The 18,946-nt window shown below is 48.8% G+C and overlaps 1 protein-coding gene across 4 annotated transcripts in view; it reads left to right on the forward strand.

The window, feature by feature from the left end:
• The window catches only part of MTRR (5-methyltetrahydrofolate-homocysteine methyltransferase reductase), a 30,885-nt gene extending 15,920 nt beyond the window's left edge, over positions 1-14,965 (forward strand). For all 4 annotated transcript variants that reach the window (XM_062211894.1, XM_062211895.1, XM_062211893.1 and 1 more), the window contains 6 exons: positions 4,215-4,257; positions 5,288-5,474; positions 8,881-8,999; positions 9,955-10,047; positions 10,146-10,328; positions 13,839-14,965. In XM_062211894.1, coding sequence (XP_062067878.1) covers positions 4,215-4,257; positions 5,288-5,474; positions 8,881-8,999; positions 9,955-10,047; positions 10,146-10,328; positions 13,839-13,983 — 770 coding nt within the window. In that variant the 3' untranslated portion in view covers positions 13,984-14,965. The remainder of the gene's footprint in view (positions 1-4,214; positions 4,258-5,287; positions 5,475-8,880; positions 9,000-9,954; positions 10,048-10,145; positions 10,329-13,838) is intronic.
• The last annotated feature ends 3,981 nt before the right edge of the window (positions 14,966-18,946 follow it).

Below are 18,946 nucleotides of genomic sequence, written 5' to 3' on the forward strand. Positions count from 1 at the left end.
GACCCTGAGAACTCCTGACCGTGTCACTAGGGCCGGACAGTGACCCTGAGAACTCCTGACCGTGTCACTAGGGCCGGACGGTGACCCTGAGAACTCCTGACCGTGTCACTAGGGCCGGACGGTGACCCTGAGAACTCCTGACCGTGTCACTAGGGCCGGACGGTGACCCTGAGAACTCCTGACCGTGTCACTGGGGCCGGACGGTGACTCTGAGAACTCCTGACCGTGTCACTGGGGCCGGACAGTGACTCTGAGAACTCCTGACCATGTCACTAGGGACCAGACAGTGACTCTGAGAACTCCTGACCGTGTCACTAGGGACCAGACAGTGACCCTGAGAACTCCTGACCGTGTCAGTAGGGACCAGACAGTGACCCTGAGAACTCCTGACCGTGTCAGTAGTGCTGGACAGTGACTCTGAGAACTCCTGACCGTGTCACTAGGGACCAGACAGTGACCCTGAGAACTCCTGACCGTGTCACTGGGGCCAGACAGTGACCCTGAGAACTCCTGACCGTGTCACTGGGGCTAGACAGTGACCCTGAGAACTCCTGACCGTGTCACTAGGGCCAGACCCTGAGAACTCCTGACCATGTCAGTAGGGCCGGACAGTGACTCTGAGAACTCCTGACCGTGTCACTAGGGCCGGACAGTGACCCTGAGAACTCCTGACCGTGTCACTAGGGACCAGACAGTGACTGAGAACTCCTGACCGTGTCACTAGGGACCAGATAGTGACTCTGAGAACTCCTGACCGTGTCACTAGGGCCGGACAGTGACCCTGAGAACTCCTGACCGTGTCACTAGGGCCGGACAGTGACCCTGAGAACTCCTGACCATGTCACTAGGGCCGGACAGTGACTCTGAGAACTCCTGACCGTGTCACTAGGGCCGGACAGTGACCCTGAGAACTCCTGACCGTGTCACTAGGGCCGGACAGTGACCCTGAGAACTCCTGACCGTGTCAGTAGGGCCGGACAGTGACCCTGAGAACTCCTGACCGTGTCACTAGGGCCGGACAGTGACCCTGAGAACTCCTGACCGTGTCACTAGGGCCGGACAGTGACCCTGAGAACTCCTGACCGTGTCATTAGGGCCGGACAGTGACTCCGAGAACTCCTGACCGTGTCACTAGGGCCAGACAGTGACTGAGAACTCCTGACCGTGTCAGTAGTGCTGGACAGTGACCCTGAGAACTCCTGACCGTGTCAGTAGGGCCGGACAGTGACCCTGAGAACTCCTGACCGTGTCAGTAGGACCAGACAGTGACCCTGAGAACTCCTGACCGTGTCACTAGGGCCGGACAGTGACTCTGAGAACTCCTGACCGTGTCACTAGGGACCAGACAGTGACCCTGAGAACTCCTGACCGTGTCACTAGGGCCGGACGGTGACTCAGAACTCCTGACCGTGTCACTGGGGCCGGACAGTGACTCTGAGAACTCCTGACCGTGTCACTAGGGACCAGACAGTGACCCTGAGAACTCCTGACCGTGTCAGTAGGGACCAGACAGTGACCCTGAGAACTCCTGACCGTGTCAGTAGTGCTGGACAGTGACTCTGAGAACTCCTGACCGTGTCACTAGGGACCAGACAGTGACTCTGAGAACTCTTGACCGTGTCACTGGGGCCGGACAGTGACTCTGAGAACTCCTGACCGTGTCACTAGGGACCGGACAGTGACTGAGAACTCCTGACCGTGTCACTAGGGCCGGACAGTGACCCTGAGAACTCCTGACCGTGTCACCAGGGCCGGACAGTGACCCTGAGAACTCCTGACCGTGTCACTAGGGCCGGACAGTGACCCTGAGAACTCCTGACCGTGTCAGTAGGGCCGGACAGTGACCCTGAGAACTCCTGACCGTGTCACTAGGGCCGGACGGTGACTCTGAGAACTCCTGACCGTGTCACTGGGGCCGGACAGTGACTCTGAGAACTCCTGACCATGTCAGTAGGGACCAGACAGTGACCCTGAGAACTCCTGACTGTGTCAGTAGGGACCAGACAGTGACCCTGAGAACTCCTGACCGTGTCAGTAGTGCTGGACAGTGACTCTGAGAACTCCTGACCGTGTCACTAGGGACCAGACAGTGACCCTGAGAACTCCTGACCGTGTCACTAGGGCCGGACAGTGACCCTGAGAACTCCTGACCGTGTCACTAGGGCCGGACGGTGACTCTGAGAACTCCTGACCGTGTCACTGGGGCCGGACAGTGACTCTGAGAACTCCTGACCATGTCACTAGGGACCAGACAGTGACCCTGAGAACTCCTGACCGTGTCAGTAGGGACCAGACAGTGACCCTGAGAACTCCTGACCGTGTCACTAGGGCCGGACAGTGACTCTGAGAACTCCTGACCGTGTCACTAGGGACCGGACAGTGACTGAGAACTCCTGACCGTGTCACTAGGGCCGGACAGTGACCCTGAGAACTCCTGACCGTGTCACTAGGGACCAGACAGTGACTGAGAACTCCTGACCATGTCACTAGGGCCGGACAGTGACTGAGATCTCCTGACCGTGTCACTGGGGCCGGACAGTGACCCTGAGAACTCCTGACCGTGTCACTGGGGCCGGACAGTGACCCTGAGAACTCCTGACCGTGTCACTAGGGCCGGACAGTGACCCTGAGAACTCCTGACCGTGTCACTAGGGCCGGACAGTGACCCTGAGAACTCCTGACCATGTCACTAGGGCTGGACAGTGACTGAGAACTCCTGACCGTGTCAGTAGGGCCGGACAGTGACCCTGAGAACTCCTGACCGTGTCATTAGGGCCGGACAGTGACCCTGAGAACTCCTGACCGTGTCACTAGGGCCGGACAGTGACCCTGAGAACTCCTGACCGTGTCACTAGGGCCGGACAGTGACCCTGGGAACTCCTGACCGTGTCACTAGGGCCGGACAGTGACCCTGAGAACTCCTGACCGTGTCACTAGGGCCGGACAGTGACTGAGAACTCCTGACCTTGTCACTAGGGCCGGACAGTGACCCTGGGAACTCCTGACCGTGTCACTAGGGCCGGACAGTGACCCTGAGAACTCCTGACCGTGTCAGTAGGGCCGGACAGTGACCCTGAGAACTCCTGACCATGTCACTAGGGCCGGACAGTGACCCTGAGAACTCCTGACCGTGTCACTAGGGCCGGACAGTGACCCTGAGAACTCCTGACCGTGTCAGTAGGACCGGACAGTGACTCTGAGAACGCCTGGGTTTTCAAACCTTCGCCGCTCTCCTGTGTGAGTCTCTGCTCTGTGTTCCTGTGGTGGTGAGCGTTACCTTTACCGTCTGCGTGTCTGGTGATGCCAGTCCCGGGCCTGTCTCCTTTGCACGGCGGGGCCTGCAGTGTCCCTTCGCTGCCCAGGACAGTGAAGGTGCTCCCTTTGTCAGGCCGGTTCCTGGTTTCTCATCCTTGTTACTTCGTGGTGTCCTTTTTCTTTCCCCTTCCTGAAAATGGTAGAAAAATGGGCTTGAAAGTGTCACCACATTTTAAATTAATTCTATAAATTTAAAAAGGAAAAATATTTCAAGCCCAAGTAGTCCCAGTAATCCTTAAAATAGGGGTCTTTGATCTTGTGGAGTTGAGGACTTTGCTTGGAGTCTGAAATGCCTGAGGTTTCTCCCTGGACAACCGCATGTCAACGTAAACATGTGATGAGCTTCTGGAGCCACAGGCGTCTTCACGGACCCTATTCGTGGTGTCTTTTGTGGCGATCACCTGCGCCCCAGTCCACGTCCCCAGCAGTGAGGGAGAAGCCGCCCTCCTGTGCAGTCCACCTCAGACGCGTTCCTGGTGCCCGTGGAGGAGTGGTCTGCTTCCAGCCGGCCGTTCGCCCACGCCCCTCTGCGGCGCGTTGTTATAGATACGACTGCTCACCCACGAGTTCTTCACCGCCTGCATTGCCAGCCGCTCCCAGTCTCCAGCAGCAGCTTTTGGTTTAACAAACAAGCGTGTGAATGGACACACTGATTTCAGAATAAGGGAGGTGTTCTAGCTGGTTTCTAGCTTTAGGGACTGGAAGGAAAGGTCGTATTTTCTTAGCGCCCAAAATTTTATGCACTGTAAGATTTAAAGCTAGAATATTAGTTATTTTGAATATTCCAAATAAAAGAAAATAAGAATTAAATTTAAACTTTGAATTTTTTTTGCCTTTTTGATAATAAGGTTATTTTCAGTATCAGCAAAGTTAATGATGGTTTTGTTTTTTTTTCCTAGAACATCTTCCTAAACTGCAGCCCAGACCATATTCATGTGCAAGGTACTAGTATTTTTTAACATAACAGCATCTTTTCCTCAAAACCTTAGGCAGGTCAGGCTTCAGATCCTTACTGCTTATGACCCGGGAAAGCTCACCAGCCATGTGAAACACGAGCATCATGAGGTGTGGACGGATGAGGCACAGGGTCCTGCCCTCCAGGAACTCGGGAGTGGGACCTTCAGAGGCTGCCTGTGGCCCTGGGCTCAGTTTTCTCTGCAGTGGGGGTCTCCTGGGCGGCAGCCTGCTTCCTGTGCTGGTGTGCTAGGCCTCTGTCACCAGGGAGGGTGTTCCACTGTGCACCCCTCCACGGTGATCATACAAGAAGTGCACCTGTGGGAGTGTGCACTGATCAGGGTGTTCCTTCTCGCTACTCAGTGTATAGTACAACAGGCAGAGATGTGTTTTGGCTTTTAAGATTTATTTGTTTGAAAGGCAGTTATAGAAAGAGGGAAAGAAAGAAAGAGAGAGATCTTCCATGCACAGTTACTTCCCAGATGTCCACAACAGCCAGGGCTGGGCCAGGCCAAAGCCAGGAGCCTGGAACTGCATCTGGGTCTCCCACATGGGTTCAGGGGCCCAACCACTTGGGCCATCTTCCATTGCTTTCCCAAGCACATCAACAGGGAGTTGGATCAAGAAAGTGGAACAACCGGGACTCGAGCCAGCACCCCTGTGGGATGCTGGCAGGCAGTGGCCTAATCCGTTGCTCCAGGACACTAGCCTCTCTAGCAATCTTTTAAAGGTGGTTTTACTTGGGAGTTTTAGTTTTCTGGATATTTGTACTTCATCTATTTTCAGATTTTATTGTCCTAACAGTAAACGATACGTGGGCTCCTGGTCAGGATTTGTGTCCGTTCATTCACACGGTAACGAGGCCTTACAGATGTTGACTGAAGACCCTCTCTAGTCTCAGGGCAAGGACATAAGCCTGGCAGTGCTCCCGGATGATGGCGCAAAGCAGGCAGTCTGGCGCGGGGGGGGGGGGGCGGGGGGTTTGAAGCGGTGGTGTCACCTGTGTGTGTCTTTGCAGCTCCAGTCTGTTTCACCCGGGGAAGCTGCACTTTGTCTTCAACGTTGTGGAGTTTGTGTCCAGCACCACGACCGTGGTCTTGCGGAAGGGCTTGTGCACCGGCTGGTTGGCCACAGCGGTCGCCTCATTTCTTCAGCCAAACACCCAAGACGCACGTGCAGACGGCGGGCAGGGCCTGGCCCCTCAGGTACTGCAGAAGCAAGCACGTGCAGCGTCGTTAAAATCCTACTCTGCCTGCTTATCCTGCATCAGGCTGCCGAGAGGAGCCCTGGGCTGTGTGTGAATTTTCACATCTCTGCTGGAGGGGAAGGGAACACTGCCTTTCACTCACCCTTGAGCTGTGTAATGCATGGTTTTCTGGGACAGTCTCTTCTCCTCACTCGCCTGCACCACTCAGGGAGAAGGACGCTGATCCTCTGGATTCTGGTCATTGGCCCAGGGCGGGGCGGGGAGTCCATCCAGTAGGGACCAAGGAGAGGTAAGAGCAGTGACATTTTATGTTCAGGCCGGATCCCAAGTGTGCTGACAGCCAAAGGTTAACTTCACATTCTCCAGTTTGGGGTGTCAGGGTTTCCCCCTGTCCCTCTTTCTCTGTTTTTGTCATCTCCCTATCCTGCAGGATCTGAATTAGAAAATAATTATTGTAGCGTAGCACTTAAAACACCTGGAAAACACAAGTTCTGATTTTCTGACACATCATGGACACGTTTGTACGTGGACTTCACAAACCCCATGTTCAGCCACATACGCAGGGAGCAGTTCACGATTGTCCTCCTTGCCCCTTGGGGTGACTATCCTGGAGTCGTCTTTCTCCGTATGTCATTTGAAGTGTCTGACAAGTTTGATTTCTTCAGGTTACTAGGGTTGCAAAGGTCATGGCCCTCAGGTGTAATGTGGACTGTGACAGACACTTGAGAGGCCTCAGGGAAGACCGCTGCTGGGAACTGCCCTCTAACTTGGCGATTTCCCCGTCCACCACCTGCACAGAGAAGTGCTTCACAGACTTGCTCATTGCACGTTGGCAGAATAGTGGGGACCCGAGAGGCTGTTCTCTGTATCAAAAACACCACCACCACAGGCTCACACGCGTGCAGGTCACTTTATGACTGTAGAAGGAGCAGGTGGTCAGCAGTGATGGTGGGTTCAGGCATGTGCACAATGCGCCCGACGCTGAACACAGGTGCCTTTCACACAGTCTCCTTCTTCCCTCCCTGCTCTCCTTCCCGCATTCCCCGCGGTGACAGGTTTTAGTTGACTGCGCAGTGGGTCTGTAGTAGATACAGACAGAAAGGAAACAATGCTATCTAAATCTCATTGTGTCCTACAGATGCCACACAACCTCTCCCACCTGCGGCCCCAGTGTTGTCTGTGGGAGGGGCCTGTCTGTGGGAGCAGTGGACCCTCCCCTGCCCCCTTGTTAAGCCGGCTGTGTGAGAAGATGGGACATCTCCAGCCACACCCAGGCAGGTGCACCCAGCCTGATGCCGTGTGCACTTGCCTCGCCCTCTGTCCTGCTGTGAGGACAGGCACAAGTGGGCCTCCTTGCTGTCCTAGGACACAGAAAGTGGGGTTTTTGCACTTGTTCTTCTCTGCTGAAAGCAGGCTCTGACATAGCCAACGATCACTATTTTGTTTTTTTGTTTTGTTTTTTTTCTAACTTATTATTATTTTTGAAAGTCAGAGTTACACAGAGAGAGGAGAGGCAGAGAGAGAGAGAGAGAGAGAGAGAGAGAGGTCTTCCATCTGCTGGTTCACTCCCCAATTGGCCGCAACAGCTGGAGCTGTGCTGATCCAATGCCAGGTGCTAGGAGTTTCTTCTGGGTCTCCCACATGGGTACAGGGGCCCAAGAACTTGGGCCATCTTCTACTGCTTTCTCAGGCCGTAGCAGAGAGCTGGATCGGAAGTGGAGCAGCCGGGTCTCAAACCAGCGCCCATATGGGATGCCGGTGCTTCAGGCCAGGGCGTTAACTTGCTGCACCACAGCGGGTTAACTAACTGTTTATTCATTCAGTTATAAGGCAGAGTGACACAGAAAAGGGAGAGACAGAGAGAAACCTTCCCATCTGTTAGTTCACTCCCTAAGGCTGGATCAGGCTGAAGCTAAGAGCCAGGAACTCCACTCAGGTTTCCCAAGACTGACAGGAACCTAAGTATTGGGAGCATCATCCACTGCCTCCCAGACCCATCAGCATGGAGCACAGAGTAGCTAGGACTGGAACTGGCACTCTGGAGCTGAGTCGTAGGAGGCCCGCATGGTGGCTTAGCCTCCTGTACCACAACACCTGCCCAGCTAACTCTCTCTTGAGTCAGGTCTGCACCAGAGGTCTCTGGGTACATCCGGGCCTTCTCTGATGCTGATGTTTGCATTAGCAGCTCTCTGCACTGCCCTCATTTCCTTACCCTGGTTGATGTCTACACATCACTGGGTGGATGTGTTTGTGTGTTCTCCTCTTCTTCCAAGAAGACAGGGACTTGTTTTGTTCACTTCTGTGTCCCTGGTGTCTGTCGTATCTGAGTCGGCTGCATGAAGCTAAAGCCATGAATTACAGTTTCATCCCCTAACGAGAACAGTAATGCCAGTCCTTCATGTAAGTTGCTTGTTGTCCAGGCTCTCGTGAACTCTTTGCAGTTCTCTCGTAACTAAAAGTTAATGTTGCTTAACCCGTAGCATCACTCGGTGTGGCTGACATGTATGACAGAGTGAAACGTGATCAGATGGAGTCCTCCTAAGTATCCTCGGCACATGATTTGAAAGAAAAATATTTTGAAATTCTAACAAATTTGAACCACGTCATTACTGTTTTAGTTTTACACAAACACAAATCTGGCTCATACTGGACCCAGAATTGCAAATGAAATGCACTTCACTAGAATCGTTGGAGCAGCCCTTCCCTTTATTTTTCTGGCTGCCTAATTTTCATTTGAAACTTTTCAACTCTATGCAAGTATGAAGACTCTTGTCTTCATTTTTTTTGGTGTGTTCTCCATAATGGAAGAACTCCCGGAAGACAGATCTCATCCATGGGCTTAGGAGGTAATTGGATTATCTTCTGAGCAGTGTTCTGGCTCAGAACTTCCAGGCCTCTCATTTTAAAACTTTAAATTTATGTTTTTATTTATTTACATAATAAAGATGGGAGGGGACAGAACTCCCATCTGCCAGCCCACTCTCCAGATGCACACGGTGGCCTTGTGGAAGCTGGGAACCAGGAAGTCACCCCAGGTGTCCCAGCTGGGTGGGAGGAACTGGAACCCTTAACTGTTGCTCCCTGGGGTCCACATTAGCAGGAAGCTGGAGTCAGCAGCCAGGGCCACAGCTGAACCCGGGCACTCAGCTATGGGATGTGGGCATTTCCACTGGTGTCTCCAGTGCTAAGCCAAATGCCCACCCATCACTGCCATCTTTGATTAAGAAGACAGACTCAGTTATGGCTCCCTGGTCTCCACGAGGTCTTAGGCTGCCGTTTAACGATGCTCCTTTGTTGGGAGGGGTGGGTCTGTACTTTCTGAGTGCTTCAGAAGAGATCGTCTTGCTCATGCGTTTTTGCCTAGGTTTTCTCTCACACTCACTGTGACTGGTCTAATATTCCAGGTACGCATCTCTGCCCGGACAGCAAATTCTTTCCACTTACCCAGTGACCCGTCCACCCCCATCATCATGGTGGGCCCAGGCACCGGCATAGCGCCCTTCATCGGCTTCCTGCAGCACAGGTGCGCACGCGGGGGCTGGTGGGGAAACACATCCCTCGTGATCCTGGGTGGACGGGCGACAGCCTTTGTAGTTTCTTCCATCCCTGTGAAGGTAGTGAGTTTGAATTATAAAACCGTTTATTTAGAAACTTATCAAACACGAGACGGCCTACCATACTTTGTCCCCCAGGGAGAGGAAGCACAGTACTGAGGCTTCCCTCTCACTGTTGGCACTGTCCGTTGTCCTTTTACTTTTGTCAGTAGAACGGTGGCTCATAGGGTTGTTCAGCACAGGTTCATGTTGTGAGACCATGGCTGTTTCAGCACCTCCTTAACAGGACAAAATTGTTAGCAACAGACACCCAGGCCTGGCCCAAGTGTCAGAGTTAAATGCCCTGTATCAGTAATTGTCTACAAAACGGTACCAATTGGCTTAACTTCACATCAGAACAGAACTGTTGGACATCAACTAAGTGAAACCAAACCTCCATGTTTGTGAAGTAGTGGGCAGTCTTCCACTGTTCCCCAGGCCATGGACGTGTGTTCTTGGGACAGTCCTTGTGTTGTTTTGTTTTATCTTTAAGAAAGCAAAAGCTTCAGGACAAGCATCCTCTGTGCGCTCAGCCTTTCATGAACACTTTCATACATGCTACCGTTTTAGCCCGGTGCTGCTTTTCCAGTATTTATTGTTAATTTATTCATGGAACTGCTATAAATATTTTAAATGCAGAAACCAGTCTAGGTTTCACACTGATATTTTGAGTTGTGCTTGTTACACGTCTGCGACTGCTGGGCCATCTGTACTATGTGGCCATGACAGCATGTGGGTAGTAAAATGTTAATGAAGTGGGTGAACTTTCAGAGCCTGCGAAGATGCAATGTACAAACCTGAGTTGGTTTGTAGCATTTCCTGCTGAAAGAGCTTGGTTTTGCACACTCTTATGTCGAACATCTCAACTTTGTCTTCCACCTACAGAGCGAAGCTCCAAGAGCAGCACCCGGAGGGAGACTTTGGAGCAACGTGGCTGTTTTTTGGCTGCAGGCATCAGGAGCGGGATTATCTGTTCAGGTACTGCACGACGCTGGTATTGTGGTGCTCAGCTGCCCAATACGCGGTTAACGTGTGGACTTTGCAGCTTCCAGTGACCCATGGTCGTTGTGTTCCAGGGAAGAGCTCGAGCATTTCCTGAAGCAGGGCGTCTTGACTCAACTGAAGGTTTCCTTCTCAAGAGGTGCTCGTGTGGGGAAGGAGGAAGCCCCGGCGAAGTATGTGCAGGACAACCTCCAGGTTCACAGCCAGCAGGTTGCGAGCATCCTCCTCCGTGAGGGCGGCTGTATTTACGTGTGTGGGTGAGTGCCCGCCCTGCGCAAGGGCCGGGTGGGAGAAGGCACTGAGTGGTCGAGGGAGGACAGGATGGAGCCGGTAATCCAGACACACAGGGGTGAGGGATTTGATTCGCAAGTACAGGAGTAGAAATGCAAGTTCCGAAAGGATTTCGTATGCGCTTAATAACCAAGAAGTTGCCATCACCAGGAAAGTAACAGTGAAAATTAATTCTCAGGTTCAGGAACACTTTGTCCCGTTTTAGATACGTGTTCCTAAAACTTTATATGAAGACATTAATCATCAGACTTGCAATCCTGGATTAATTTTGCTGGGAATCAGAGTCTGTGATTTGTGTCACGGGACAGCTAAGGGGAGAGAAGTCTGATTTCGACTGTGAGAATGTGGATGTGGGGGTTCTTCTGCCTCCAGGCATGGTTATGGCATTGGAGTGGACATAAACCAGCAGTCGTCCTTGTGTTCCCAAGTTTTATCTACTTTCTGAGACAAAAGCTATTAATAAAATCCAGTTGCCTTAGGAAATAAAGTATTTTTAAACTCCTTGTTTTAATGGAAATCAAAAAATTTCAGCCATTTAGAAAGGAGTTTTGAAGTAAGAAATTTATTCTTTCGTCATAATATGTCCCTAGAACTAACACAATCTCTGAGTCATTAGATCGGGTTCTTTTTGAAAACAGCAACAACAAAAACTGAGTCTGACACAAGATGCTGGCCTGGTGGCCCAGGAAACACACAGTCGTCCCCCATGGGTGGGACCCAGTGGGTGACTGAGACTGCGTGTAGTGCCACACCCAGAGCCCTGCTTTCTCTATGCATTCAAGGATTCCTCCAGAAGTTCCTGCATAAAAGAAATTAGAAGCTTGTTTTTCTGCGAAAACATTTTGAAATCTGTGTTACAGTTTTTGGTAGTGTGCATTTTCATAAACATTTTGAAAACCTGTGTATGCATGCCATCTTCCATGAACGTCAGTGTGCACTCGCACAGGCCTATGATACACTTCACAAATCAGACGCAGAAAGAGACTGGCGGCAACAAGCAATGCAGCAGAAGCACTGTCGCGGTGCACCATGGAAATAAATGGTGTGTGCCGCGTCTCCCTGTCTTGAGACACCCTGCTGGTACACCCCTGCTGGCGGTGCTGTGAGAGGATGTGGTGTCTGGGGGGGTCATGCATGTGTTAGGCTTCCAGGCACGGGTCACTGGAGCCCAGACACTGTGATACTGCTGCAGAGGGTCTCCTAGCTGGGACGGCTGCTGAGTAATGCATGGGTAGCAAATGCAGTGGCAGTGCACCGGACAGAGCAGCGACTCTCGTCTGAGGTGGCTGGGCAGGACAAAGTGTCACTGTGTGAGATTTCGGCACCCTGCTTAGAATGGCACTTGGTTTGAAACGTTTTTTTTTTTTTTTTCTGGAATTTTCCATGTAGTATTTTTAGGTCATATTTGACTTTGGATAACTGAAACTAGGAAGTGAAACCCCAAATAAAGGAGACTGCTATAAATATAATTGAAATAAAATTAACTTTTTCTACTTATGACACATTTTAATCATATATTCATTGTGTTTTACTGTTCAAGTTGGGCACAAAGTTAATTCCATGATCAGTTAATAGATTTTTGACTTCTCAGTTGAAAATGACTGCTTAAAGTTGACAAAGGGCATCAATTCTAGTCATTGTGTTGATTTTATGTTTGCATTTGGCTTCTAATAAAGTGATACTCATTGTGCTTGGACAAGACATTGCCATCAGTAGTCCAATTCAGCCTGACACTTTAGAAAGGAATCTAAAGAGTAGAGGCAAGGTTGATTATACATATGCACAAATAACAGTAACTGGGGATTAGGAATTTGCAGAATATCTTCTTAAATGTCCAAACTCTTTTTTTTTTTTTTGACAGGCAGAGTTAGACAGTGAGAGAGAGAGACAGAGAGAAAGGTCTTCCTTCTGTTGGTTCACCCCCCAAATGGCTGCCACAGCAGGTGCACTGCGCTGATCCGAAGCCAGGAGCCAGGTGCTTCCTCCTGGTCTCCCATGCGGGTGCAGGGCCCATACACTTGGGCCATCCTCCACTGCCCTCCCGGGCCACAGCAGAGAGCTGGACTGGAAGAGGAGCAACCGGGACTAGAACCCGGTGCCCATATGGGATGCCTGCGCTGCAGGCGGAGGATTAACCAAGTGAGCCACAGCACCGGCCCCATCCAAACTCTTAAAATGTTACCCCAGAAATAGCTTTCCAATCACTGGTGCTTCACTTTTCACATTTGCTGAATGGACTTGAAAGCATTAATAGTGATGAGACGAGGGCTCAGAGCAGAGCTCCTCGGCACTCAGTACCTCCATCAGGGAGGCAGGAACGGAGGAGACTGAGAGGAAACAGCCGTGGAAGAAGAGGTGAACTTGTCCAGGAGCCAAGGGGACAGGGTCCTGGGGAGGCACAGGCTGCCGATGGGGCAGGTGGGAAGACAGAGCTGGGACAACAGCTGTGGCAACACGTAGGCCACTGGTGACCTGTGGAAAGGCCGTGGGGACAGCAGCTCCCTTGGAGTGATGAGGAGCGAGCAGTCAGGAATGATGAGACGGGCACAGTGGGCACTACTCACTGCGCTGTACTGTGAGGGCCAGGAGAGGTTCCTGCTAGAGCCCTGCCCAGCACGCGTCTTCGTTCATAAACATTCGAGGGCCTGAGAGTGCCTTGGCGGTGCTCAGATGTTGCAGGATTCCCGGATGAATGAGGTCTATTCCCACCCCTCAGACAAGCTGCCCCTGCAGGGGAAGCTGCAAAAGCAGATGCTCACAACACAGAAAGTGTCCCATAGGGCTCCACCGGAGGACCCGTCCCCTGCCTTGTAAGTCAGACTGAGCTGTGTGACCTCACTCAGAATGGGGCTAGGTGCACAGTAAGTTCCCACCTAACAGTGTGCGTGAAAAGGCTTAGAGATGTGAGAGAGTTACTGCCTTCAGGAATGTGCACCGATTATGTGCCTTCAGAGAGGGAAGAAGTGAAGGCTGAGGTCCACCAGAGGCCGGGTGGGGAAGGTCCCCAGACGCTGACCAAAGCTCCAGGCTGCTCTCCGGATATGGAAGCTGGGGAAGGATTTTAAAGTCAAGGAGCACTGTGGTCTGCTGATGTGCACCCTGGAAGGCAGCAGGTGATTGCCCCAGTGCTGGGGTCCCTGCTCCCATGTGGGAGACCCGGACTGAGCTCCAGGCTCTGGCTTTGGCCGAGCCCAGCCCCACCCTTTGTGGGCATCTGGGGAGTGAACCAACAGATGGAAGGTCTCTTTGTATGTCTGCCTTTGAATAAATAAATGCACTTGTAGTGAAGCTTTGAACTTGACTCTGGTCACCGTGGCTGAAGGCCTGGCCAGGGCGGCCAGGAAACCTGTTTGAAACGTTTGAGAAAACGGAAGAAAGAACTCCGATGACTTAGTCGGCACGAGTCAGATTCTCGAATTAAGGAGGATTTGATAAAAATTCCTGTTTTGTCAACAGGCTGCTATTTTCTTTTGTAGAGATGCTAAGAACATGGCTAAGGATGTCAATGATGCCCTTGTGGACATAATAAGCAAAGAGGTTGGCGTTGACAAACTAGAAGCAATGAAAACACTGGCTACTTTAAAAGAAGAAAAACGGTACCTTCAGGATATTTGGTCATAAGACCAGAAATTAAAGGAAGAGAGTTAAGTGTTTTTGGCTAAAACATACTAGAAGACAGTTTCACCAAAGTATCTAACGTCCCTTGTGCAGCAGAACTTCTGGATTCGATTTTCACGGCTCCCACCCTCCCCACGTGCACTCCCATCGGTACCCTGGGGGCCTTCCAGAACCTGCCAGGGACCTAGACCCGCCACAGTGTCTGCAGGTGCGAAGGCGTGGGGAGGGGGCATTGTTCAGACTCACTAGGTGACTGTGTACTTAAGTTGCCTATACTTTTAAATAATGTGACAAAAACTTACATCATTTTGTGTGTCCGGTACCTACAAAGAATATGCATATTAAGGTGTTTAAGTATACATGTAGAACATATCTGTTACATGTTTATATAACTATCAAATATTTATTAACAAAGCTATATTTTTATTAAAAAAGTATTTAAGATAATTTTTAAGATAATACTCTATAATGAGATTTTATTTTTACGGTGCTATAAATGTGAAATATATTTTGCAATTTCATTCTGGTACATGATTTAGCACAATTCATTCTTTTTAATGTCACAATTTCAGAATTTAAGGATATTTGCGTTCAGTTTATAAATGCCAGCATGTACACATTTTAGTAAAATGAAATCTTTTTCTCTCTTCTTTCCTCACCGAGTCCTTTCATTCCTGTTTTTCTTGGTGTGTTTTTGAGTTTTCCCATATAATTTCTTTTACTTCCATGCTGTCACTCAAACTATATTCTAGATTTAGAATGCAGACTTCAATTAATAGTGAATTTTAGAGTCCTAGTGTCAAATTCTCTCAAAATTTGTCAAAACAGGAAGAAAAAAAGGAGTGTAATAACTTTTGTTTTAGACTCTAGTATGTCGTATCTTTCATTTACTATCTTGGCATTTGAAAACAAATCTCTTATGTGTCAAAGGCTTCTGGTTATTTTGAGAAATAAAGATCTGAAAAAATACAGCATAGTATTAAGATTTGGTGGCTATATATTATGTTCTATAATATATTTCTTTTTATTATTGTATATTTAAAACAGAAACCTATTTAAAAGGTACAGGAAAGCATACCAAGCAGATACTGTTACGTGTGTAATTAACGTTTGTAGGTTGTTTGCATAAGCTAAGAAAGACTTGAAGCTGTAATAATATACAGCAATCAAGGTGTGTCCAGCTACCGGTCCCATCTATAAATGCTCCTACGTGACTCACACTGATAGACCAATGAAGACAAACTGACAAGTAGTCACACTTGGTGCTGGGGAGTGACCTGAGCCAGTCTGTGCGGGCTCATGTTCTCTGCAGGTGATTTCTAGATACTGTTAGATAGCAGCATGTCTTAGAGGAGTGCCAACGAGCTGCCGCCCACAACGTTACTAGCTGGCGCTGTTGCCAACAGGTCTCAGTTGAAATGTTGCACACATTTCCGACACCCCATTTTCTAAGCTGGATGAAGTTCTAGCTGTGTGATTTAGGTGAACACTACAACTCAAGATTGTTGTGACTGAGGAGGCCAAATTGTGTTCTTCTTCCTAACCAGTGTCTGGGCAGTGCTGTGTGGGGTTAGCCTCAGGTACTAACCAGCATGGCCATCCTCTAACCAGTGTCTGGGCAGTGCTGTGTGGGGTTAGCCTCAGGTACTAACCAGCATGGCCATCCTCTAACCAGTGTCTGGACAGTGCTGTGTGGGGTTAACCTCAGGTACTAACCAGCATGGCCATCCTCTAACCCATGTCTGGGCAGTGCTGTGTGGGGTTAACCTCAGGTACTAACCAGCATGGCCATCCTCTAACCCATGTCTGGGCAGTGCTGTGTGGGGTTAGCCTCAGGTACTAACCAGCATGGCCATCCTCTAACCCATGTCTGGGCAGTGCTGTGTGGGGTTAGCCTCAGGTACTAACCAGCATGGCCATCCTCTAACCAGTGTCTGGACAGTGCTGTGTGGGGTTAACCTCAGGTACTAACCAACATGGCCATCCTCTAACCAGTGTCTGGACAGTGCTGTGTGGGGTTAACCTCAGGTACTAACCAGCATGGCCATCCTCTAACCAGTGTCTGGACAGTGCTGTGTGGGGTTAACCTCAGGTACTAACCAGCATGGCCATCCTCTAACCCATGTCTGGGCAGTGCTGTGTGGGGTTAACCTTAGGTACTAACCAGCATGGCCATCCTCTAACCAGTGTCTGGACAGTGCTGTGTGGGGTTAACCTCAGGTACTAACCAGCATGGCCATCCTCTAACCCATGTCTGGGCAGTGCTGTTTGGGTCAGCCTCAGGTACTAACCAGCATGGCCATCCTCTAACCAGTGTCTGGACAATGCTGTTTGGGTCAGCCTCAGGTACTATACAGGGCCTAGCTAGATGGTCTTTTGCCTTGTTTACATAGGGTTAGCGAGTTCCTCTAAATTATTCTATCCAATTTCCATTCCACTGATGGTGATGGGAGGGGGTGGGGGGGTGTCTTGTCTTTTTTCTTTAAAAAAAATTTTTTTTTCTTAATTTGAAAGGCAGAGTCACAGAGAGAGCTCTTCCATCCATTGATTTATTCCCCAGATGACCACAACAACCAGGGCCGGAGCAGGCAGAAGTCAGGAGCCAGGAGCTCTATCCAGGTCTTTCACATGGTTGGCAGGGGCCCAAATGCTTGGGCCATCTTCTACTGTTTCCCAAGCACGTTAACAGGGAGCTGGATGGGAAGCAAAGCAGCTGGGACTTGAACCGGCATTCCCATATGAGATACCAGCTTCACAGGTGGCCAGTGCTGGCCCCAAGATGGGGCTGGGGGAGGGGTAGAGTTTCTAACCCCAGTTTTTCTAACAACCCACTATTGCACCTAACATTTTCGGTTCATTTAAATGCTGATCAACAGTAAAATCAACAGAAGTGCTGTAGTGTCTGAGTAGTTTTCTAAACTATTACATCATAATACCAGGACTCAATAGATCCATTTAGTAATAAACTATCGAAGGATAAGAGCATTTGGGTTTCAATTGTTGGCAAGCTAGAAATATGTTCTGCATACAACAGGGTACCCGTGTCAGTTTCAAATACTCTTGAAACATTTAAAAGCATCTACCATGAACCAGGCTATAAAAGAAACTACAAATTAACTATAGAAAAAAATCCACTAAGGCCACAATGAAATATTTCAAACATGCAAATAGCATGGCTTAAAATACTAAGGGCACACACAGAATACAGGCAAAACTGCCCACAGGGAATTCGTTCTGTGGTTTCACAAATGTTTGAGTGCCTGCTTTGCCAGGTGCTGCTCACTGTGCTGTGGATGCACAGTGACCAAAGTCAATCAAACACCTCTGTTCTCAGGGAACTCACATTCTTAGGTTGAGACTTAAAATTAAGAACAAACATATAAATTATACAGCATCCAAGAAGGTGATAAAGGCTACAGAGAAAAGTCAGGGTGAAGGGCGTGGGTGATACTCAAGTGTCAGGGCTGGGAACTTGACATAGACAGGCAGAGTCCTGGAAGGTAAAGACAGCACATAGGGAACCAGCCGTTGTGTATCTTCAGATACACAAGGTCCTGAGGTAGAACTGCGTGCAAACTGGGGGGGAGAAGTGAGGAGTGCAGTGGGTCAGAGAGAGGGGAATTCTACGGGAGACCAGCAGCTCCACGATGCATTGCCCTGAGGCCCCTGGCGGACTTTGGCATTTACTTTGAGTAGAAAGTCACTTGGTCAGCCTATCTCTAGAACAGACCATGTATTAAGACAGAGTTTGTTAAAACTCGTTCTGTGTCTTAATAATGTGGTCTGTTCTAGAGAAGCTTCCACGTTCTGATGTAAATGAATGATTTATGCAACTAGTAGAAGAAATGTTCTGTAAGTCAGCTTCACTTGGATGGTAGAATAGTTCAAATCTGATGTTCCTTTGTTGATATTTTTGTCTAAATGATCTGTCCATTGATGAAAGTAGGACGTTCAAGTCCCCCACTATTGCATTAGAGCCCATCTCTCCTTTTAGATCTGAGTGATACTTATATATACTATATACATATATACATATATATACACATATCATATATAATGCTCCACCATTAGGTGCTTATATGAGAGTACTTAAGAAAGTTCATGGAAAATGAAGTTAAATTATGTTTATTTTGATATAAACACTTTTAAAAGTCTAAGCACTTCTTCTTATGCATTTTCCATGAGCTTTTTGAATACCTCTCATCATTTACAATTGTTATGTCTTCTTGCTGAATTGATCCCTTGATCATTATATAGTGACGTTCTCTGTCTCATTTGACAGTTTGTGTCTTAAAGACTATTTTGTCTAAGTATTAGTTACTCCTGTTCACTTTTGGTTTCCATTTGTACAGATTACCAGTTTCCAACCTTTCACTTTCAGCTTGCATGGCCCTTTCCTGGTAACGTGAGTTTCTTGTGGACAGCATATCATTGTGTCTTTTTTTTTTTTTTTAATTAACCCAGCCAGTCTGTATCTTTCATTGTGGTATTTAGTCCAGTAATGTTCAAGGTTGTTATTAATAAGTAACACTGATTCTGGCTATTTTGTTGGTTTTCTTCTGTTTGTCTTCAACATCCTTTACCCACTTTTTGGTCATCTTTGTGGTTTGATGATAAAGTTTAATGGTTTAATCCTTTTCTGTTTCTATTTTGTGTATGTGCTTTCCTAGTGGATTTTATACTGTTTTGTGCTTTCATCATGGTAGTTACTTTTGTTCCTGGTTGTAAAACTTCATTAAGTATCTTTTATCTGGTGGTAATGAATCACCTCAATTTTTACTTATCCTGGAAAGTCTGGTTTGAAATATGATTTAGATAAGGTTATTCAAGTGAATTTTCCAGTTTCTCAGATAATATTAAATAATGCAGTAAACCACACAATAATTTTATTGTGGGACTCTGATGCTATTGAAACATTAAACGGTGGGCTTTTCTCAAGAAAAGAAACAGCTCAAGTCAGTTCTGA

Source organism: Lepus europaeus, chromosome 15 (assembly GCF_033115175.1).
Source record: "Lepus europaeus isolate LE1 chromosome 15, mLepTim1.pri, whole genome shotgun sequence".
Lineage (NCBI taxonomy): Eukaryota > Metazoa > Chordata > Mammalia > Lagomorpha > Leporidae > Lepus > Lepus europaeus.